General features: G+C 43.6%; 1 protein-coding gene across 2 annotated transcripts in view; it reads right to left on the bottom strand.

Moving 5' to 3' along the window:
- Positions 1-15,948: 15,948 nt before the first annotated feature.
- The window catches only part of LOC139373513 (furin (paired basic amino acid cleaving enzyme) b), a 191,034-nt gene continuing 182,858 nt past the window's right edge, over positions 15,949-24,124 (bottom strand). For both annotated transcript variants that reach the window (XM_071114111.1, XM_071114120.1), the window contains exons 11-15: positions 23,348-23,451; positions 22,945-23,242; positions 22,226-22,353; positions 18,006-18,134; positions 15,949-17,280 (exon numbers count right to left, since the gene is read on the bottom strand). In XM_071114111.1, the coding sequence (XP_070970212.1) occupies positions 16,568-17,280; positions 18,006-18,134; positions 22,226-22,353; positions 22,945-23,242; positions 23,348-23,451 (1,372 nt within the window). In that variant the 3' untranslated portion in view covers positions 15,949-16,567. The remainder of the gene's footprint in view (positions 17,281-18,005; positions 18,135-22,225; positions 22,354-22,944; positions 23,243-23,347; positions 23,452-24,124) is intronic.

Below are 24,124 nucleotides of genomic sequence, written 5' to 3'. Positions count from 1 at the left end.
CATCGCGCACCAGCGACTCCTGTGGCGGGCTGGGCGCAGTGTACGCTAGCCAAGGTGGCCAGGTGCACGGTGTTTCCTCCGGTGCATTGGTGCGGCTGGCTTCCGGGTTGGATGTGCGCTGTGTTAAAGAAGCAGCGGCTTGGTTGGTTGTGTATCGGAGGACGCATGACTTTCAACCTTCGTCTCTCCCGAGCCCGTACGGGAGTTGTAGCGATGAGACAAGATAGTAGCTACTACAACAATTGGATACTACGAAATTGGGGAGAAAAAGGGGTAAAATTCAAAAAAAAAAAAAGAAACACAGTGGCTGTCTCCAATCTTTCTCAGAGAACCAGAAACCTTTGGTGATTTAGTTTTTGTGCTTGTGATAATAAAGGTCTTTATCACAGAACAGAAACTGGTGGTCTTTGCATTGCAATGTGGAAACAATTTTCTTTCAGTTTTTAAATGAACTATATTTGTTTTCTTTAAAAGAAAATCCCATCCTAGACTAACTAATGAATGTAAATATCACATGTATAAGGACCTTGGAATGACATGGCGACAGAGTGCAATTTGTAAATGCTTTATTTTTGCCACATTCACGTGCTAGTCAAAGCTAGGAAACTGGTTGTAGTTATACATGTGCCGCTTTCAACCAATTAGCAAGTCGAACATTTTCGATTTTCCTAGTTCTGAGGCTATGGCTCTGTAAGATACTGTATGTCAAGCAGAGTCAGTCACTAGTCACTACCTGGCTGGGGATTAGGTCTCTCTCTAAGGAAATACCAATCAATCCCCATGCTACTTTTTTGTTTTTAGTCATCATTATCTCCCTATTGCATGACTGTACGGCCTGCTATCCTTTAAATCCCCCCTTGCTTGTAGATGGTCCGAAGACTTTCAAACTATTGTTACGTGAGCCTCTCAAAGCTATCATGTCCCGATGAGTTGGCTGTGTTGGAATTTAAGTTACGTTTGTATTTAAATGCTCCTAAAGCCATTCCTGTGCTCCTGTTCTTTGTGTGTGTACGCCAATCGATGGACGAATGGTGGTGTGTACTATACCGTATGCAGTAGAAGAAACTACTATGATGACGATACCTCTTATTTAACATATGACACATTGGTATGTATATTGATGTGGAAACATCTGTGAAGAAATAGTATGCCAGAGGAGTATTAAGATCCGGAGTGCAGTATCAGGGACAAGGTATCTGTTCATAGCACTGTACTGCTAATCATCATCATTAGTGAGTCTGTGTAGTGGGGTTGGAGGATCTGGCTTTCAAAGCCAGGCATGGAGACCCTGTTTTTAAAGGCAGGATCGTGGTTCAACCTTCCCTTCATGATGATGTGGAGAAATGGTCCATTGAACGAACAAACGGATTCTTCAAGTCTGACTTTGACAGCGAGTTTACTGGCGCAAACATGGTAATTTTTTTTATCAGCTTTCATCACAAAACATCTCTATAGCCTTGATCTTGGTGGGGTTAAGGTACCTGTCTATGATTCATTTCTGCCTTTGGTGTTGGTGTGGAAGGCTAAACATCAGTAGCATACATCAGTAATGGCAGATGCCCTGTTTATCAGTTATCTTTGCCATTTCTCACTGTATGTTTCTCCTCTACCATCTCTTAGACCATCCTACTATCCAAATATTTTTTCACCCTGCTGTGTTCTGTTTAACACTCCTCACTCAGAACACACTTATCTACAGTCCAACATTTCATTCTACAATGCTCAGGCACTAGCCTGGCCCCATACAGCGGATGTGCTGTAGCCAACTCCTCTATTGATGTCATACTATCTTTTGGTATGAGAACAAAGAAACAGAGAGGAGTTGGTTGTACGTACCAACAGACTGGACCACCAGACTACCAATGTAGCCTGCATCACTTTTCATCATCAGCACTTCCACACTGTCTTTTCGGATTGCATTTTCCCTCTAGCTATATGTCATAACACTAGCCCTGTTCCTAATACGGCACTCCCCCCTATTGTCCCTTTCTTCCCGCTCACCTACTGTCTCTGTGTCTGAGTTCCTCTGTAGACTTGTCTTTTGTATGTGATATTTGTTGTAGGACTTTTTTTAAGATGGAGTTTATGAAGGACAAATGTCTTTGTTCTCTTTTGTTTGTTTCTTCCTGGATGTGTGTTTAAAAAAAGATGCATAGAAGAAAAATGCAGACGCGGTGGAGTCAGAATAAAGATCAAATATGATACTTGGTGTATATTTGTCTCTTATCACTAACCCTTTATGTTAACACCTTTTAATTCACTTTTTTTTTTTTACTGATCTCTAGTTTGTCAAACTTGTTGAAGGGGGCAGCACTAAGTTTGTGGGACAAGCACAAGCATCACTGGTGAGTCATGCTGTTTGTCTCAGTCCTACAGAGGTTTTAAATACTCACCAAGCTGCGATTTTATATTTCAATACATTGAACTTGACATGAAAATGCTCAATTTATTTAAATGTAAAGTTTTTGTGATTTACACAACTGAATGCGTTTTGTAAATGAGGACCCAGATGTGCCCCGGGTATCAGCCAGTTGTATTGGTCATCCACACTGAGGGTGAGGACAGACACAGACAATCTCTGTGGCCAGCCAGCCAGGCCAAAGGACCCCAGCCGCTATGGGCTGCACTGGCTCAAGTGTTTTTGAGTTCACTCTTTCGGGAGGCAGAAACGACTGGCAGAGAGATTTCTCCCCTTTATCTAACAAAGAGGAGGGTATTTACGGGTGACAAAATACTAAATTATTCAGACAGTCAAGCAGGAGACTACACGTGGAGGAAAACTACAACAAAAAAGGGGACTCGAACCAGAACTAGACCAAGGAGAAAGTTAAGCGAAATTGAGATGGATCCCTAAAGGGCAGGGTACAAAATATTGTAATCAGATTAGACACTTTTGGAAAAACTACACTGAACAAAAATATAAATGCAACCTGTTTCATGAGCTGAAATAAAATAAATGTTCTATATGCACAAAAAGCTTATTTCTTAAAAATGTTGTGAACACATTTGTTTACATCCCTGTTAGTGAGCATTTTTACTTTGTCAAGATAATCCATTAGCTGTGGCATATTTGGAAGCAGATTAAACCGCATAACACAGGTGCACCTTGTGCTGGGGGAAAAAGGCCACTAAAATGTGCAGTTTTGTCACACAACACAATGCTACAGATGTCTCAAGTTTTGAGGGAGCGTGCAATTGGCAAGATAACTGCAGGAATGTCCACCCGAGCTGTTGCAAGACAATTGAATGTTAATTTCTCTACTATAAGCCGCCTCACAACCACAGACCATGTGTAACCAAGACAGCCCAGGACCTCCACATCTGGCTTCTTCACCTGCAGCATCGTCTGAGACCAGTCACCTGGACTGCTAATGACATTGGATTTGTACAACTGAAGATTTTCTGCACAAACTGTCAGAAACTCTCAGGGAAGCTCATCTGCCTGCTCATCGTCCTCACCAGGGTCTTGACCTGACTGCAGTTTGTCGTTGTAACCGACTTCAGTGGGCAAATGCTCACCTTCGATGGCCACTGGCATGCTGGAGAAGTGTGCTCTTCACGGATGAATCCCGGTTTCAACTGTATCAGGCAGATGGGAGATAGCATAAGCTACGGACAATTAACACAATTGCATTTTATCGATGGCACAGGGATACCGTGATGAGATCCTGAGGCCCATTGTTGTGCCATTCACCTCATGTTTCAGCATGATAATGCACGGCACCATGTGGCAAGGATCTGTCGACAATTCCTGGAAGCTGAAAATGTCCCAGTTATTCCATGGCCTGCATACTCACCAGGCATGTCACCCTATGAGCATGCTCTGAATTGACATGTACGACAGCGTGTTCCAGTTCCCGCCAATGTCCTGCAACTTCGCACAGCCATTGAAGAGGAGCGGGACAACATTCCTCAGGCCACAATAAACAGCCTGTTCAACTCTGCGAAGGAGATGTCGCACTACATGAGGGAAATAGTGGTTACACCAGATACTGACTGGTTTTCTGATCCACGCCCCTACTTTTTTTTTAGGTATCGTTGACCAACATGCATATCTGTATTCCCAGTCAAGTGAAATTGATAGATTAGGGCCTAATGAATGTATTTAAATTGACTGATGTCCTTATATGAATTGTAACTCAGTAGAATCTTTGAAATTGTTGCATGTTGTGTTTATATTTTTGTTTAGTGTAAATTATTACTTCTTGGATGACATTGACACCTTTCTGTTTTCTCAATGACATTCAATTCAGCATTGAAAAAAGGAGCATGTTTTTTTTAAAGTTTGTTCGAACTGAGTGAGTCTGACCACAAGTCAGAGACCACTTTGATGACAAAACATATTTCTTTGATGGATCCTTTTTGTCTTCTTCAAATCAGATGTATTTATAAAGCCCTTTTAACATTAGCAGATGTCACTAAGTGCTTATACAGCATAAAACAGCAAGCAATGCAGATGTAGAAGCACGGTGGTTAGGAAGAACTCCATAGAAAGGCAGGAGCCTAGGAAGAAACCTAGAGAGGAACCAGGCTATGAGGGGTGGCCAGTCCTCTTCTGTCTGTGCCGGGTGGAGATTATAAGAGTATGTGGCCATTATGATTGTTCTTTAAGATTTTCAAATGTTCATAGATGACCAGCAGGGTCAAATAATAATAACAGTGGTTGTAGGGTACAACAGGTACCTCAGGAGTAAATGTCAGTTGGCTTTTCATACCCGAGCATTTAGGGGTCGAGAGAGAGTCGAAAACAGCAGGTCCGGGACAAGGTAGCACGTCCGGTGAACATGTCAGTTCCATAGCAAGCGGAAAAGTTGAAACTGGAACAACAGCACAACCAGGTGGGCTGTGGGCAGCCAGGAGTCGTCAGGCCAGGTAGTCCTGAAGCATGGTCCTAGGGCTCAGTTCCTCTGGGAGAGGAGGGAGAGAGAGAATTAGAGGAATTGGAGACTTTTTGGGGGGGACGACACTGCCTCTTATGGGGAAGTAATTGGATTGCGTTACTGAGTTTGGCTAATCCCAAAGTTACATTACTGAATTACAATTTTGGACATGTAACTAACTTATTACATTTTGATAGTAACCTATCCAACCCTGCCTAAGTGTGCTCTCTACAGCACGAAGATGGAGAGGAGAAGAGAGCCAGCTGTGTGAGAAGGAGATAATGGATCCATGGAGGTAGAGCTGAGAGCAGAGTGATGATTCTGGAAGAACCCTCGGGCAACACACCATAGAGATCCTATTAAATTCGTATTTTAATTCCTAATTCAATGCTGAATTTCTGATGTTTTAACTGACCTTTTGACATACTATTCCTTATCCTGTAGACAAGATACTATGCCTTCTATATCTTGTAGCTTGTATTTGAACTAAACTGGTAGTGTTTTATCATGATTTTACCAAGTTTTTGCCAACAACATCCCTGTCTCTTGCTGCAGCAGTATTTCTTATCCCATTTCCTACCAGAGACTGGCATGTTACAGAACTACTCAAAATAAACCAAGAACTTAAAAAGCCAACTGATAAACTAACTGGAAGAATAGCAGACTGTATTCCACAGACCATGACTGTTCTACAAGGATCTGAATAAAAGCCAGAATCCATCCAGCCAGCCTGGCCCTCCAGGAGATCAAAACCAGGCAGAAACCCTCCACTACTGCCTCAAATAGCTGACAAATCAGCCCGTTACCAACCTGTTGATGGAATTTGTTTAAATTAAGGATTAGAATATTCCACCCTGAAACCATATAAAGGACAGTGAAATTGATCAGAATCATACAATTATAATTAATGTGTGTAGTGTTAGTCAGTAAAATTATAATAAATGATGTGTGTAGTTTTAGTCATGATGTGAGTAGTTTTAGTCAGAATTAGGGTAAAACAATATAACTGTACAATATGTCTTTATAGTATCTTAAAAACAGACTGTGTTAGCAGAATTCAGTGCCGACCTGGCTAGGGCCTCTGAGAGATTGGGGAAAGAACGGGAAGTACTTCCCACGGTCTCCCTATCTCGAGGGAGAACGGGGAGTGATTCTCACGGCCTCCCCTAATCTTTGTTGGCTGGGTAGTAGGACAGTGTGTGCGTAGGATACCTAATGTTTGTGTGTGAAAGTGTGTGCGTAAGAAGCCAGTATAAAATTAATGGTTTTGTACAACTAACCAGCGCTCTCGTAAATAAACCTTTTTGACTATTTTAGCTGGGCCTCCGTCTGTTTCATTCGACCAGTATCTTACAAATCCTGGGTTACAGACTGAGTAGTTTAATTGAATTGGGTTATGAACATTGAGAACATAATTCTCGTAACATAACCTTTAGTAAACTTTTGGATAAAATTGTGTTTGACCAGATACATTTCTATTTTACTGTAACCAAATTGTAACCAAACAGACTTTCAGCACGCTTATAGGGAAGGACATTCAACAAGCAGGACACTTACACAAATGACTGATGATTGGCTGAGAGAAATTGATGATAAAAAGATTGTGGGAGCTATTTTGTTAGACTTCAGTGCGGCTTTTGACATTATCGATCATGGTCTGCGGATGGAAAAATGTATGTGTTATGGCTTTATTGTGGATAAAGAGTTACCTGTCTAACAGAACATGGAGGGTGTTCTTTAATGGAAGCCTCCAACATAACCCAGATAGAATCAGGAATTCCCCAGGGTAGCTGTCTATGTCCCTTACTTAAGCATGTCATTAGTAAAGATTTTTTTTAAGTAAAGCCACTCAACACTATACAAGTCAGCTACTACAGTGAGTGAATACACTGCAACACTTAACAACGAGCTTCAGATAGTTTCAGAATGGTTGGCAAGGAATAAGTTAGTCCTAAATATTTCAAATGTTTATAGCATTGTATTTGGGACAAATCATTCACTAAACCCTAAACCTCAACTAAATCTGGTAATACATCATGTGGAAATTGAGCAAGTTGAGGTGATACAACAGTAGCTAAGATGGGAGAAGTCTGTCCATAATAAAGCGTTACTCTGCCTTAACAGCACTATGAAAAAGGCAGCTCCTACAGGCCATAGTTTTATCGCACCTGGACTACTGTTCAGTCGTGTAGCCAGGTGCCACAAAGAGGGACCTCGGAAAATTACAATTGTCTCAGAACAGGGCAGCACAGCTGGCCCTTAAATGTACATGGAGAGCCAACATTAATAATATGCACGTAAATCTCTCATGGCTCAAAGTGGAGGAGAGATTGACTTCATCACTACTTGTTTTTGTAACAAGTGTTGACATGCTGAATGCACCGAGGTCTCTGTTTTAATCTATTAGCACGCAGTTCGGACACCCACGCATACTCCACAAGACACGCAACCAAAGGCCTCTTCACAATTCCCAAGTCAAGACCCGACTATGGGATGTGCACAGTAATACATAGAGCCATGGGTACATGGAACTCTATTCTGTATCAGGTAATTGATGCAAGCAGTAGAATCAGATTTAAAAAACAGATAAAAATACACCTTATAGAACAGCGGGGACTGTGACGATAAACACACACACCCACAGACACACACACGACATGATAAGACACGCACTCTACACACTCTACACACATGGATTTTGTATTGTAGATAATGTGGTAGTAGAGTAGTTGCCTGAGGGAACACACAATGTGATGTGAAAAGTTATATGAAATGTAATGTAATATTTTAAATGGTACAGTCGTGGCCAAAAGTTTTGAGAATGACACAAATATTAATTTCCACAAAGTTTGCTGCTTCAGTGTCTAGATATTTTTTGTCAGATGTTACTATGGAATACTGAAGTATAATTACAAGCATTTCATAAGTGTCAAAGGCTTTTATTGACAATTACATGAAGTTGATGCAGAGTCAATATTTGCAGTGTTGACCCTTCTTTTTGCAATCCGCCCTGGCATGCTGTCAATTAACTTCTGGGCCACATCCTGACTGATGGCATCCCATTATTGCATAATCAATGCTTGGAGTTTGTCAGAATTTGTGGGGTTTTGTTTGTCCACCCGCCTCTTGAGGATTAACCATAAATTCTCAATGGGATTAAGGTCTGGGGAGATTCCTGGCCATGGACCCAAAATATCGATGTTTTGTTCCCCGAGCCACTTAGTTATCACTTCTGCCTTATGGCAAGGTGCTCCATCATGCTGGAAAATGCATTGTTCGTCACCAAACTGTACCTGGATGGTTGTGAGAAGTTTCTCTCGGCGGATGTGTTGGTACCATTATTTATTCATGGCTGTGTTCTTAGGCAAGTTGTGAGTGAGCCCACTCCCTTGGCTGAGAAGCAAACCCACACATGAATGGTCTCAGGATGCTTTACTGTTGGCATGACACAGGACTGATGGTAGCGCTCACCTTGTCTTCTCCGGACAAGCTTTTTTCTAGATGCCCCAAACAATCGGAAAGGGGATTCATCAGAGAAAATGACTTTACCCCAGTCCTCAGCAGTCCAATCCCTGTACCTTTTTCAGAATATCAGTCTGTCCCTGATGATTTTCCTGGAGAGAAGTGGCTTCTTTGCTGCCCTTCTTGACACCAGGCCACTTGATACCAGGCCATCCTCCAAAAGTCTTCGCCTCACTGTCCGTGCAGATGCACTCACACCTGTATTGGTGGTGCCCCGATCCCACAGTTGAATCAACTTTAGGAGGCGGTTCTGGCGCTTGCTGGACTTTCTTGGGAGCCCTGAAGCCTTCTTCACAACAATTGAATGCTCTCCTCGAAGTTCTTGATGATCTGATAAATGGTTGATTTAGGTGCAATCTTACTGGCAGCAATATCCTTGCCTGTGAAGCCCTTTTTGTGCAAAGCAATGATGACGGAACGCGTTTCCTTGCAGGTAACCATGGTTGACAGAGGAAGAACAATGATTCCAAGCACCACCCTCCTTTTGAAGCTTCCAGTCTGTTATTCGAACTCAACCAGCATGACAGAGTGATCTCCAGCCTTGTCCTCGTCAACACTCACACCTGTCTCAACGAGAGAATCACTGACATGATGGGAGCTGGTCTTTTTGTGGCAGGGCTGAAATGCAGTGGAAATGTTTTTTGGGGATTCAGTTCATTTGCCTGGCAAAGAGGGACTTTGCAATTAATTGCAATTCATCTGATCACTCTTCATAACATTCTGGAGTATTTTCAAATTGCCATCATACAAACTGAGGCAGCAGACTTTGTGAAAATTTATATTTGTGTCATTCAAAACTTTTGGCCACGACTGTATACAGTACAATTCAAAGGTTTGGACACACCTACTCATTAAAGGGTTTTTCTTTATTTTTAAAAATATTTTCTACATAATAGTGGACTTAATGTTGCGGCCTTGTCAGCAGCTAATGGGCATCCTTAATAAAAACAAAACAAATACTACAGTAGACATCCCACTGCAGCAAGGACACAGAGGGCAGACTGAATGACCACTGAAAAACCCCTACAGCACACTCTCACACACTTACATGGGTGAGTGAAAGTACATGGCAAGTCACTCTTCATCTCCTCTGCAGATTCAACACAACACTCATTCACTCACACACACGTACTTGCCATGCAAGGCATGCACAGGTTACGGGTTTCCTAAATGAGCTACAATTTCTCCCTGCGGATCTAATTATGGGGCACATTCAGGATGCACTACTATCTTAGACCTGCTCCCCTCTCTACTCTTCAGGAGGCTGGAGGAAAACTCCTCTTAATGATCTCTGCAAATACTACTGATGGACATGCACAACTTTTCCCATTCAAATTAATCTAGGTTAAATATTAATGTACTAGTATTTCAGCAGTATCTAGGGCTAGAGGAAGTTATTATATCTCTGGGGGATCGGGCAATGCTCTTCCTGTAGCTGAGTAGTGTGGAGGAGAAAAAGGTAGAGGAGAGTTAACTTGGCAGCACAACCAAACCAAGCCCTAGAGATCAGGAAGTGGGCTTGTGTACCGCTGGTGGCCTCTGACAAGGCATTAGCTCTGTGAGTGTGTTGTGTGAGTGTGTCTGTAAGTTTTGGCTGACTGCTGTGAGAGCAGGCCTACGCAAGGCTCCCCAAGGGTGATACAGAGCACAGAATGGGTCAACACAACAGATCTCATTTCACATGACCTCCCAAAGTCATTTTATTTCAGCATGACATTTATCCCCACAATATTGACATCAACCATCAGTCAAATAAAAAAGGACATACATTTTAAAAAAGGATATAAAATACAATCCAATATAATCTATTTAAAATATGCTGTAACCTTGATTGTATCGGCTTGACTGAATCGACGAGTTCAGAATATACAGTTGAAGTTGGAAGTTTACATACACTTAGGTTGGAGTCATTAAAACTCGTTTTTCAACCACACCACAAATTTCTTGCTAACAAACTATAGTTTTGGCAAGTCGGTTAGCACATCTACTTTGTGCATGACACAAGTCATTTTTCCAACAATTGTTTACAGACAGATTATTTCACTTATAATTCACTGTATCACAATTCCAGTAGGTCAGAAGTTTACATACATTAAGTTGACTGTGCCTTTAAACAGCTTGGACAATTCCAGAAAATGATGCTTTAGAAGCTTCTGATTGGCCAATTGACATAATTTGTGTCAATTGGAGGTGTACCTGTGGATGTATTTCAAGGCCTACCTTCAAAATCAGTGCCTCTTTGCTTGACATCATGGGAAAATCAAGAAATCAGCCAAGACCTCAGAAAACAAATTGTAGTCCTCCACAAGTCTGGTTCATCCTTGGGAGCAATTTCCAAATGCCTGAAGGTACCACGTTCATTTGTACAAACAATAGTACGCAAGTATAAACGCCATGGGACCACGCAGCCGTCATACTGCTCAGGAAGGAGACGCATTGTGTCTCCTAGAGATGAATGTATTTTGGTGTGAAAAGTGCAAATCAATCCCAGAACAACAGCAAAGGACCTTGTGAAGGTGCTAGAGTAAACAGGTACAAAAGTATCTGTATCCACAGTAAAACAAGTCCTATATCGACATAACCTGAAAGGCCTGAAAGGCCACTCAGCAAGAAAGAAGCCATAAAAAACCAGACTACGGATTGCAACTGCACATAGGGACAAAGATCCAACTTTTTGGAGAAATGTCCTCTGGTCTGATGAAAAAAAAATAGAACTGTTTGGCCATAATGACCATTGTTATGTTTGGAGGAAAATGGGGAGGCTTGCAAGCCGAAGAAACACCATCCCAACTGTGAATCATGGGGGTGGCAGCATCATGTTGTGGTGGTGCATTGCTGCAGGAGGGACTGGTGCACTTCACAAAATAGATGGCATCATGAGGGAAGAAAATTACGTGGGTATATTGAAGCAACATCTCAAGACATCAGTCACGAAGTTAAAGCTTGGTCGCAAGTGTGTTTTCCGAATGGACAATGACCCCAAGCATACTTCCAAAGTTGTGGCAAAATGGCTTAAGGACAACAAAATCAAGGCATTGAAGTGGCCATCACAAAGCCCTGACCTCAATCCTATAGAAAATTTGTGGGCAGAACTGAAAAAGTGTGTGCGAGCAAGGAGGCCTACAAACACCTGACTCAGTTACACCAGCTCTGTAAGGAGGAATGGCCAAAATTCACCCAACTTATTGTGGGAAGCTCGTGGAAGGCTACCTGAAACGTTTGACCCAAGTTAAACAATTTAAAGGCAATGCTATCAAATACTACTTGAGTGTATGTAAACTTCTGACCCACTGGGAATGTGAAATAAAAGCTGAAATAAATAATTCTCTCTACTATTATTCTGACATTTCACATTCTTAAAATAAAGTGCTGATCCTAACTGGTCTAAGACATGCAAGTTTTACTCAGATTAAATGCCAGGAAAAACTGAGTTTAAATGTATTTGGCTAAGGTGTACGTAAACTTCCGACTTCAACTGAACATTACCAGTCAAAAGTTTGGACACACCTACTCATTCAAGAGTTTTTCTTTATTTTTAAAATATTTTTTACATTGTAGTATAATAGTGAAGACATCAAAACAACGAAATAACACGTATGGAATCATGTAGTTACCGAAAAAGTGTTAAACAAATCAAAATACATTTTAGCTTCTTCAAAGTAGCCAAACTTTGCCTTGATGACAGTTTTGCATTCTCTCAATCAGCTTCATGAGGTAGTCATGCTTTTCCAACAGTCTTGAAGGAGTTCCCACATATGCTGAGCACTTGTTGGCTGCTTTTCCCTTCACTCTGCGGTCCAACTCATCCCAAACCATCTCAATTGGGTTGAGGTCGGGTGATTGTGGAGGCCAGGTCATCTGATGCAGCCCTTACACAGCCTGGAGGTGTATTTTGGGTCATTGTCCTGTTGTTGAAAAACAAATTATAGTCCCACTAAGCGAATACCAGATGGGATGGCGTATCAGACCAAAGGACAGATTTCCACCGGTCTAATGTACATTGCTCGTGTTTCTTGACCCAAGCAAGTATTTTCTTCTTATTGGTGTCCTTTAGTTGTGGTTTCTTTACAACAATTCGACCATGAAGGCCTGATTTACGCAGTCTCCTCTAAACAGTGGATGTTGAGATATGTCTGTTACTTGAACTCTGTGAGGTGCATTCTGAGGTGCAGTTAATTGCCAATTTCTGAGTCTGGTAACTCTAATGAACTTATCCTCTGCTACAGAGGTAACTCTGGGTCTTCCTTTCCTGTGGCGGTCCTCATGAGAGCCAGTTTCATCAAAGCGCTTGATGAAGCGCTTTTTGTGACTGCATTTGAAGAAACTTTCAAAGTTCTTGAAATTTTTCAGATTGACTGATCATGTCTTTAAAGTAATGATGGACTGTTGTTTCTTTTTTCTTATTCGAGCTGTTCTTGCCATAATATGGACTTGGTATTTTACCAAATAGGGCTATCTACTGTACAACCACCCCTACCTTGTCACAACAAAACTGATTGGCTCAAACGTATGAAGAAGGAAAGAAATTCCACAAATTAACTTTTAACAAGGCACAAATGCATTATAGGTAACTAACTACCTCATGAAGCTGGTTGAGAGAATGCCAAGAGTGTACAAAGCTGTCATCAAGGCAAAGGGTGGCTACTTTGAAGAATCTATCATTTGTTTAACTCTTTTTTGGTTACTACATGATTCCATATGTGTTATTCCATAGTTTTGATGTTTTCACTATTATTCTACAATGTAGAAAATTGTAAAAATAAAGAAAAACCTTGGAATGAGTAGTTGTGTCCAACTTTTGACTGGTACTGTGTTTTCTTAAAAAAATAAAGGGAACACTTAAACAACACAATGTAACTCCAAGTCAATCACACTTCTGTGAAATCAAACTGTCCACTTAGGAAGCAACACTGATTGACAATACATTTCACATGCTGTTGTGCAAATGGAATAGACAACAGGTGGCAATTATAGGCAATTAGCAAGACACCCCCAATAAAGGAGTGGTTCTGCAGGTGGTGACCACAGACCACTTCTCAGTTCCTATGTTTCCTGGCTGATGTTTTAGTCACTTTTGAATGCTGGTGGTGCTTTCACTCTAGTGGTAGCATGAGACGGAGTCTGCAACCCACACAAGTGGCTCAGGTAGTGCAGCTCATCCAGGATGGCACATCAATGCGAGCTGTGGCAAGAAGGTTTGCTGTGTCTGTCAGCGTAGTGTCCAGAGCATGGAGGCGCTACCAGGAGACAGGCCAGTACATCAGGAGACGTGGAGGAGGCCGTAGGAGGGCAAAAACCCAGCAGCAGGACCGCTACCTCCGCCTTTGTGCAAGGAGGAGCAGGAGGAGCACTGCCAGAGCCCTGCAAAATGACCTCCAGCAGGCCACAAATGTGCATGTGTCTGCTCAAACAGTCAGAAACAGACTCCATGAGGGTGGTATGAGGGCCCGACGTTCACAGGTGGAGGTTGTGCTTACAGCCCAACACCGTGCAGGACGTTTGGCATTTGCCAGAGAACACCAAGATTGGCAAATTCGCCACTGGCGCCCTGTGCTCTTCACAGATGAAAGCAGGTTCACACTGAGCACATGTGACAGACGTGACAGAGTCTGGAGACGCCGTGGAGAACGTTCTGCTGCCTGCAACATCCTCCAGCATGACCGGTTTGGCGGTGGATCAGTCATGGTGTGGTGTGGCATTTCTTTGGGGGGCCGCACAGCCCTCCATGTGCTCACCAGAGGTAGCCTGACTGCCATTAGGTACCGAGATGAGATTCTCAGACCCCTTGTGAGACCATATGCTGGTGCGGTTGGCCCAGGGTTCCTCCTAATGCAAGACAATGCTAGACCTCATGTGGCTGGAGTGTGTCAGCAGTTCCTACAAGAGGAAGGCATTGATGCTATGGACTGGTTCCCCAGACCTGAATCCAATTGAGCACATCTGGGACATGTCTCGCTCCATCCACCAACGCCACGTTGCACCACAGACTGTCCAGGAGTTGGCGGATGCTTTAGACCAGGTCTGGGAGGAGATCCCTCAGGAGACCATCCGCCATCTCATCAGGAGCATGCCCAGGTGTTGTAGGGAGGTCATACAGGCATGTGGAGGCAACACACACTACTGAGCCTCATTTTGACTTGTTTTAAGGACATTACATCAAAGTTGGATCAGCCTGTAGTGTGGTTTTCCATTTTAATTTTGAGTGTGACTCCAAATCCAGACCTCCATGGGTTGATAAATTTGATTTCCATTGATAATTTTTGTGTGATTTTGTTGTCAGCACATTCAACTATGTAAAGAAAAAAGTATTTAATAAGAATATTTCATTCATTCAGATCTAGGATGTGTTATTTTAGTGTTCCCTTTATTTTTTTGAGCAGTGTATAACATAGTACCAATTACTTAATAATGCATATCTGCCAAGGTGAAAAATACCAGCAGGCCAATACATTTGCTTGTCAAAGTGTGTGAAGTGTGTAATAACAAGAGAACGCTATTCTCTTCTTTCCACTGATAAAGATTTGGTGGTGAAAGAAACCCTGAAAATCAATACAGCCTCCAGAGGGAGAATGAAGACAATTTTGTTTTGTCATTTTTTGCCCAAAGCAAGAGAATAGAGAAATGTTGAGAAGGTCAAATAGCTTTGGGTTAAGTGCTTTTTTAGAAAGATGGGAACACACATTACCGCAGGGTTGGTAATCCCTCTATAGCTAAACCAGTGTGCCAATATAATCAGGTGTCTTACTAATATAACCTGCCTTCCCTCCTCCCATTTGTACTACGGGGTGTGTGTTTGCTGATTAATGCATGGGCTTTCTGCTTATGTCCAACAAACAACCACACTACTAGGACTTTTGCCTTTCAACTGCCTATATTGGTATTCAGTGCTATTAAGCTGTTGTGGACAATATTTCTAAACTAAAGCTCAATAGTTATCAAAACCTTGAAGACTACTCCAAAAGAGTCTGTGCTGGATTTCTGATGTTTCTACACTTGCTTTTTCCATGACATAGACTGACCAGGGGAATCCAGGTGAAAGCTATGATCCGTTATTGATGCCACTAAATCCCCTTCAATCAGTGTAGATGAAGGGGAGGAGACAGGTTAAATAAAGATTTTTTTAAAACCTTGAGACAATTGAGACATGGATGGTGTATGTGTGCCATTCAGAGGGTGAATGGGCAAGACAAAATATTTAAGTGCCTTTGAACGGGGTGTGGCAGTAGGTGCCAGGCGCACCAGTTTGTGCTAAGAACTGCAACGCTGGTTTTTCATGCTTAACAATTTCTGTGTGTATCAAGAATGGTCCACCACCCAAAAGCCATCCAGCCATCTTGAAACAACTGTGGAATGTATTGGAGTCAACATGGGCCAGCATCCCTGTGGAACAGTTTCGACACCTTGTAGAACTCAATATTAGGAAGGGTTCTTAATGTTTTGTACACTCAGTGTATAGTGGGGTTGTATTAGCTGCTAAAGAAGTGCAGCAGCCCACGGATTATGGAGCAGAGTAGGAAGCGCTCAAAGAACAAGCAGTAGGAAAAAGTTTAATCAGAAGGTGTTTATCACAGAGAGAATCTAATTTACAAATCCAAACTTTCTCTTTCTCTCTCTGTTGTACATTAAATAAACCCTGCTGTGTTCTTCATCCACTCAGAAACTGTGTTGGGCGGCTATTTAGCTCTTGTGTACAAAGTCACAGTCACACATACACACACACGTATGCTGATACATACAGACATCCCTTCCCATGCCTGCTCATATTAGGACAGAGGCTCAGGGCCAATGTTTATAACGCAACAAAAATAAGGTCAATGGGAAACATTAGCGAAAACTATGGCTCCCCAACTCAATTCAGAAACTGTAGTTTCCCTTTACCTTGACCCTTGGGCCAGGGGAATAATCTTATTAAAGTCTTTAAAAGCAAAGGAAAAAAATATACAATAAAATATGGTACTTATAGAATTAAAACATTTTCTGTTGATTAATGCTTGCTGGGCTGCCATCACATCCCTGGATCAGCATCTCTGTGTATCAGTCTCAGCAAGGGACGAGGCCTGAGCCAGACCCAAACCACAGACCCATGAGCTCTAGCAGAGGGAGGGGCCGGAGAGACCAACCCCTCTGAAGAGAGTTTCCCCCAGATGTAGGGGTCAGAGAGGGGGCTAGAGGGAGCTCTGTGTCCTGATAAAGGCTGTCCTCTCACTGTGGCAGTCTAGCTCCTCGCTGTCCGATTCAGAGCCCCCCAGTGTTACCTGGTCCTCGTCCCTCCACACAGTGGGGATCCCCTTATAAGACACCCTGCCCTGCCTTTCCCAGCCCAGCCCCAGGCCAAAGCCAATGCCCACACGGATGCCTCCCGAGGCTCCTCTCCCTGTCTCCACAGAGTGCAGTTTGGTCCTTCGGGCCCAGGGGGCGCCACCAGAGCGCAGCTGCAGCAGGAGGAAGACCCCGGCGAAGGCTGCCAAGATGAAGGCACAGCTGAGCACTGCAAGCAGGGTAATCAGAGGGGAGGACAGGCCCAGGTTAGGCCCTGGAGGCTCTCCCCCTCCCCCCTGCTCTGACCCCACTGGACTCTCCCCTGGTCCACTCCCCTCTCCCTGGAGGACTTGGCCGGTTGGGGACTTGCGCTGGACTTGGTTCTGGTGCAGGCAGGCGGTGAGGACCAGGTGACTGTGAGGGGGGCAGGAGAGGCAGTCGTTGGGCCCGGGGCCGGAGCAGGTGAGGCAAGCAGGGTGGCAGGGCAGGCAGGCCTGGACGGAGGACAAGTCCACCCAGTTGTCCAGGGACAGGTTGAGGAGCTGGGGGCCTGAGGTGAAGCCGGGGGGGCAGAGCTTCACACAACCCTGCAGGAACAGGGAGAAGCCTGGGCTGCACTCTGGATAGGGGGAGAAAGGGGAAGAGGGAAAGAGAAAGAGATGAGAGAAAGAGAGTGAAAAAGCAAGATGATACACATACAAAGGGGGATGAGGTGCTGCTTTTCTGAGCAGTCAGTGGGGACAAATGCTCGTACATAGACCCCCACACAAAAAGGCAAAAACATGCCTGAAACCTTTTAACAATCCTGCCATATGCATGAGAAGCCCACATCCACATGCTGAGTATCACCAAGAGGATTCTGACCCCATCTGCCTCCTCTCAGCCTCCCAAAACACAAGTGCTCTCCAACCCAACACCTCTCTCAATGTCATAGCCCTACTGCTGCCTGCCAGCCACTACTACATACCCTCTCTGCTTTTCTAGTGACACCACATATGTTGTTTTCTCACATATTTAGGGTGATGCATATTCATAGCTGGCGTACAAGAATCACAACATCACGATAAGCGAGACATTTAACTTTGAAATGGGTTTGGTTTGGCATTAAATGTGTATTCATGGTTTTGCGCAGCCCTCAAACTAGACACTCTGAATATATTATGACCTGAGCTAGGCTAGATAACTTCATAAGTAGGTCAAGTAAGTGAATACTGTCCATAGCAATGAGCAAGGAACTCAACATGTCCCATCCTCAGTACCAGCAGTTACCTATGGAGGGCGTTGTCTCAATGTGTAAAGAGAGTAGGAATCTTCGTGCTAGCAAGCTGTCTCAGTGTGTCTCACCTATGCAGATCTGCTGGGCGTCGAAAGTCTTGCAGCTGTTGTTGGACGGCCGGGGGAAGTCAGGAGACAAGGGGTTAATGGAGCTGGAGCCCGTACCGTACAGGATCAGAGTAAACTGACTCAACACACCTGAGAGAGGGGGAGGAGAGAAAGGAGGGATGAGAGAGGAGAGGAAGAGAGAGAGAGTGAACACATTTCAAACTCAAGAGAGAGGAGAAAGAAGAACAGAGAGAATGAACAATTCAATACCACCAAGAGGACAGAGGTAGACTGGGTGAGTGTCAGGGAGATAGTAATATAATGATGAGGAGAGGGAAGAGGTAGGTGAGCTGACTGACAAACAAAGGGAGAGAAGGAAGGCTGACTAAGAACATCTGAGAGAGAGAGAGAGAGAGAGAGAGAGAGAGAGAGAGAGAGAGAGAGAGAGAGAGAGAGAGAGAGAGAGAAAGAGAGAGAGAGAGAAAGAAAGAGAGAGAGAGAGAGAGAGAGAGAGAGAGAGAGAGAGAGGTAACTGCACACCCTAATTGAAAACAAACAAACCAGAAAAAAGGCAGTCTTCTCATGCTTTGTTGATTTCAAAACCGTTTTAGACTCAATTTGGCATGAGGGTCTGCTATACAAATTGATGGAAAGCGGTGTTGGGGGGAAACATACAACATTATAAAATCTATGCACACAAACAACAAGTGTGCAGTTAAGATTGGCAAAAAAACACACACATTTCTTTCCCAAGGGCTGTGGGGTGAGACAGGGATGCACCTCCACCCTCTTCAACATATACAGTGCATTCGGAAAGTATTCAGACCCGTTCCATTTTTCCACATTTTGCTACGTTACAGCCTCATTCTAAAATGGATCAAATAAAACAAATCCTCAATCTACACACACTACCCCATAATGACAAAATCAAATGAGAAATGCCTTACTTACATAAGTATTCAGACCATTTGCTATGAGACTCGAAATTGAGCTCAGGTGCATCCTGTTTCCATTGATTATTCTTGAGATGTTTCTACAACTTGATTGGAGTCCACCTGTGGTAAATTAAATTGATTGGACATGATTTGGAAAGGCACACACCAGTCTATATAAGGTCCCACAGTTGACAGTGCATGTCAGAGCAAAAACCAAGCCATGAGGAGGCTCGCGAGTGGCAGATTTGTCTAAGGCACTGCATCTCAGTGCTAGTGGCGTCACTACAGACCCTGGTTCGATTCCAGGCTGTATTACAACCGGCCGTGGTTGGGAGTCCTATAGGGCAGTGCACAATTGTCCCAGCGTCGTCTGGGTTAGGGTTCGGCCGGGGTAGGCCATCATTGTAAATAAGAATTTTCTCTTAACTGACTTGCCTAGTTAAATAAAACAAATAAAAATTAAATGAGGTGGAAGGAATTGTCCGTAGAGCTCTGAGGCAGGATTGTGTCGAGGCACAGACCTGGGTAAGGGTACAAAACAATGTGTGCAGCATTGAAGGTCCCCAAGAACACAGTGGCCTCCATCATTGTTAAATGGAAGAAGTTTGGAACCACCTGTGTAATCGGGGGAGAAGGTCCTTGGTCAGGGAGGTGACCAAGAACCCAATGGCCACTCTGACAGAGCTCCAGTTCCTCTGTGGAGATGGGAGAAACTTCCAGAAGGACAACCATCTATGCAGCAGTCCACCAATCAGGCCTTTATTTGGGCTCCCGAGTGGTGCAGCAGTCTAAGGCACTGCATCTCAGTGCTACAGGCGTCACTACAGACCCTGGTTCGATCCTGGGCTGTATTAGGAGTCCCATAGGGCGGCGCACAATTGACCCAGCATAGTCCGGGTTAGGGGAGAGTTTGGCCCGGGGTAGGCCGTCATTGTAAAATAAGAATTTGTTCTTAACTGACTTGCCTATTTAAATAAAGGTTAAATACAATTTAATTAAAAATACAATTATGGTAGAGCGACAGCCTGTTTGGAGTTTGCCAAAAGGCACCTAAAGGACTCTCAGACCATGAGAAACAAGATTCTCTAGTCTGATGACACCAAGATTGAAATCTTTGGCCTGATTGCCAAGTGTCACGTCTGGAGGAAACCTGGCACCATCTCTACAGTGAAGCATGGTGGTGGCAGCCTCATGCTGTGGGGATGTTTTACAGTGGCAGGGACTGGGAGACTAGTCAGGATTGAGGGAAAGTTTAACGGAGCAAAGTACAGAGAGATCCTTGATGAAAACCTGCTCCAGAGCGCTCAGGACCTCAGACTGAGGTGAAGGTTCACCTTCCAACAAGACAATGACCCTAAGCACAAAGCCAAGACAACACAGGAGTGGCCTCGGTACAAGTCCCTGAATGTCCTTGAGTTGTCCAGCCAGAGCCCGGAATTGAACCCGATCCAGCATCTCTGGAGAGACCTGAAAATAGCTGTGCAGCGACGCTCCACGTCCAACCTGACAGAGCTTGAGAGGATCTGCAGAGAAGAATGGGAGAAACTCCGGAAATACAGGTGTGCCAAGCTTGTAGCATCATTCCGAAGAAGACTCGAGGCTGTATTCACTGCCAAAGGTGCTTCAACAAAGTACTGAGTAAAGGGTCTGAATACTTATGTAAATGTAATATTTCAGTTTTTATTTTATTTATACATTTACAAAAAACAGCTTTTGCTTTGTCATTATGGGGTATTGTGTGTAGATTGATAAGGCTGTAACGTAACAAAATGTGGGAAAAGTTAAGGGGTCTGAATACTTTCTGAATGCACTGTAAATCTCAGTAAGACAAAAAATAATGATGTTCCAAAAAAGGTCCAGTTGCCAGGATCGCAAATACAAATTTCATCTAGACACCGTTGCACTAGAGCACACAAAAAAAATACATACCTCATGCCTAAACATCAGCGCCACAGGTAATTTCCACAAAGCTCTGAACTATCTGAGAGACGAGGCAAGAAGGGTCTTCTACGCCATCAAAAGGAACATCAAATTCGACATACCAATTCGGATCTGGCTAAAAATACTTGAATCAGTTTTAGAACCCATTGAATTGTTAGATACTACTGCACTGTTGGAGCTAGGAACACAAGCATTCCGCCACTCCAACAATAACACCTGCTAAATATGTGTGTGACCAATACAATTTGATTTGATTTGATTAACACTTTATGGTTATGAGGTCTAGGGTCCGCTCACCAACAAAGAATTCACAAAATGGGACAAACACCAAATTGAGACTCTGCATACAGAATTCTGCAAAAATATCCTCCCTGTACAACGTAAAACACCAAATAATGCATGCAGAGCAGAATTAGGCCGATACCCACTAATTATCAAAATTCAGAAAAGAGCTGTTGAAATCTGAAACACCTAAAAGGAAGCGATTCCCAAACCTTACATAACAAAGCCATCACCTACAGAGAGATGAACCTGGAGAAGAGTTCCCATACGCAAGCTGGTCCTGGGGCTCTGTTCACAAACACAAACAGACGCCACAGAGTCCCAGGATAGCAAACACAATTAGACCCAACCAAATCATGAGAAAACAAAAATATAATTACTTGACACATTAGAAAGAATAAACCAAATAACTGAGCAAACTAGAATGCTATTTGGCCCTAAACAGAGAGTACACAGTATAAGCTTACCTGACCACTGTGACATACCCAAAATTAAAGAAAGCTTTGAACATATACAGTGAGCATCCAATATCTATTAGGTGAAATACTTCTTGTTGCAACAAGAAAAAGGCAACCAGTGAAGAACAAACACCATTGTAAATACAACCCATATTTATGTTGATTTATTTTCCTATTTGTACTTTAACTATTTTTACAACACTGTATATAGCCATAATATGACATTTGAAATGTCTCTATTCCTTTGGAACTTTTGTGAGTGTAATGTTTACTGTTAATTTTCTATTTCACTTTTTTCTATTTCACTCTATTTCACTTTTGTTTCTTATCTATTTCACTTACACAATGTAAACATATGCCAATAAAGCCCCTTTGAATTGAGAGAGAGAGAGAGAGAGAAAAGGTGAGTGAAGTGATATAGTGTGGACAGGAATAAGGATGAAGGGGAGGTGGAGGGAGTAGAGAGAATCACTCATCTTATTTCCCCTGCTACACTGAGACTGCAACAAACAACATCAGAGGAGACCTTCTGGAGTGAGGAGGAGGGAAAGGAGAAAGAATAGAGGAGTACGGAGCCTCTGGTGTATATGAGGAGGGGTATGAAGGTACACAGATGTCCTGTTACCATAGTCGTGTCCTTGTTCTGAGACGTTCTCTATCTCCAGGGTCCACTCCCCTCGAGGGTCCTCATCCCACGAGTGGGTGGTCATGAAGGCCCAGTCATTAAATCCCTCTGATGAGTAGTCTTTAGGCCTAAAAAGAGGGCAAGAGAGAGAGAGGGGGAGATAGAAAGAGACATAGGGAGGGAGAGCGAGGGGGAGAGAGAAGGAGGGGTAGAGAGAGAGAGAGAAGGAGGGGTAGAGAGAGAGAGAGAGAGAGAGAGAGAGAGAGAGAGAGAGAGAGAGAGAGACATCGGGAGAGAGTGCGAGGGGGAGAGTGAAAGGGGGATAGAAAGAGGAGGGGATAGAAAGAGAGACAGGAGAAAGAGAGAGAGTGGGAGGGAGAGGGAGAGGGGGGAGACAAAGATAGAGGGGGAGAGAGAAAGAGAGAGAAACATAGAGACAGAGAGACAAAAACAGAGAGAGAGAAACAGAGAGTAGTTAGGGTTCACAGCCGCAACCGCCCTGAACAGTGCAGGGCTCTTCAAGAACAATACCTCCCAGACCGGCTGTCAAAAATACACAGCACTTCAAGCGAACAGAGATGACAAACAACAAGCACTGCATGTGTTTTTCTGTGAACGTCTGTTTACCTGGGGGATTGTGTATCTAGCGGACTGATACTGTATGAGGTTGATGACGTTTCCTTTGTATTTCTACAGTAGATGTGTGTGTGTGAGAGTACCTGGGTGCCAGCAGGGTAGAGCGTGTCCCTAGGGGGCTGATGAGGTGTATAGCCAGGTTTCCTCTGTGGTTGTAGGAGAGAGTGAGGCGGGCCTGGACGTGCTCCAGAGAGCTGACATACTCTGGTTTTCCCCAGCAGGCGTCCAATGTCTTACTGAACAGCAGCCGGCTGCTTATGTCCCTAGGCTCTGAGAGCATGGTGAGAACACACTGGTGCTGTGGGCCCACACTTGTCCAGTTCTGAGCCAGAGCCACCATGGCCCCCGCATCCAGCAGACCATACCCATACGAATGACTCACTGAGAAACAGAAAAAGCATGAGAGAAGTTATGAAGAGTCAAGTGAGTCCATTTATCATGTTGTTCAATTATCCAAGGCATGTCCAATGAGAGCTTTCCTGTTACCTCTGCGGCCCACTCCATTGGTACTCCAGTCGTCCGTGCTGAGGTGGGCGGGGTGAGAGGTTCTCACCACCAGGTGCTGCATGTCCCTCCACGTCAGGTTCATACTATACAGAGAGAGACGAAGATATATGTATTCTTATGTTAGAGATATTCTAATCAAAGAGAGGAGAGCTTAACAGAGATATTCTAGTGAGTGAGATATCCCTCCATATCAGGTTCATACTACAGGCAGATAAGAAAGATAAAGACATACAATACAAAAAAAGATGCATAAAATCACCACTAGAGGCCTGAGGGATATATCAGGGACATGTCGGTCCCACAGCTGTGAAATGGAAGTGGTCCATAATGTTTTAATAGCAGTGTCCAGTAACAGCACCGCTATAAAGGTATCCATAAACACTGGTGTTTAATGGTGAGAAAACACAGTAAAACCTCATAGTAGGATAACAGGGTACTGTACAGCAAGCTGAGCTGAAATATTTCCCTCAGTGGTACCGCTCTTTTGAGCGTCTGTTCTCAACTGTCTTCGTAATTTCGGGGCAGATCACGTGGTCAGGCCAGCTGTGTGAACTTGGCGCTACCCACAATGGAGCACCAGTAAAGCAGCCTTCATGTAGCTCCTAATGATTTTGTTCTTGGGACAGGTCACATTGCACTAAGTACAAGGGTCATATTAAATCTCTCCAGCTGATTTAGCGGAGGTAGGTAGGTAGAGCAGAGTGGACTAGACGTTAATGGAGCATATGCCTTTGTAGTGAGCAGAGAAAATGAGGA

Source organism: Oncorhynchus clarkii, chromosome 2 (genome assembly GCF_045791955.1).
Source record: "Oncorhynchus clarkii lewisi isolate Uvic-CL-2024 chromosome 2, UVic_Ocla_1.0, whole genome shotgun sequence".
Taxonomy (NCBI): Eukaryota; Metazoa; Chordata; class Actinopteri; order Salmoniformes; family Salmonidae; genus Oncorhynchus; species Oncorhynchus clarkii.
This window is presented reverse-complemented; position numbering and strand designations above follow the sequence as displayed.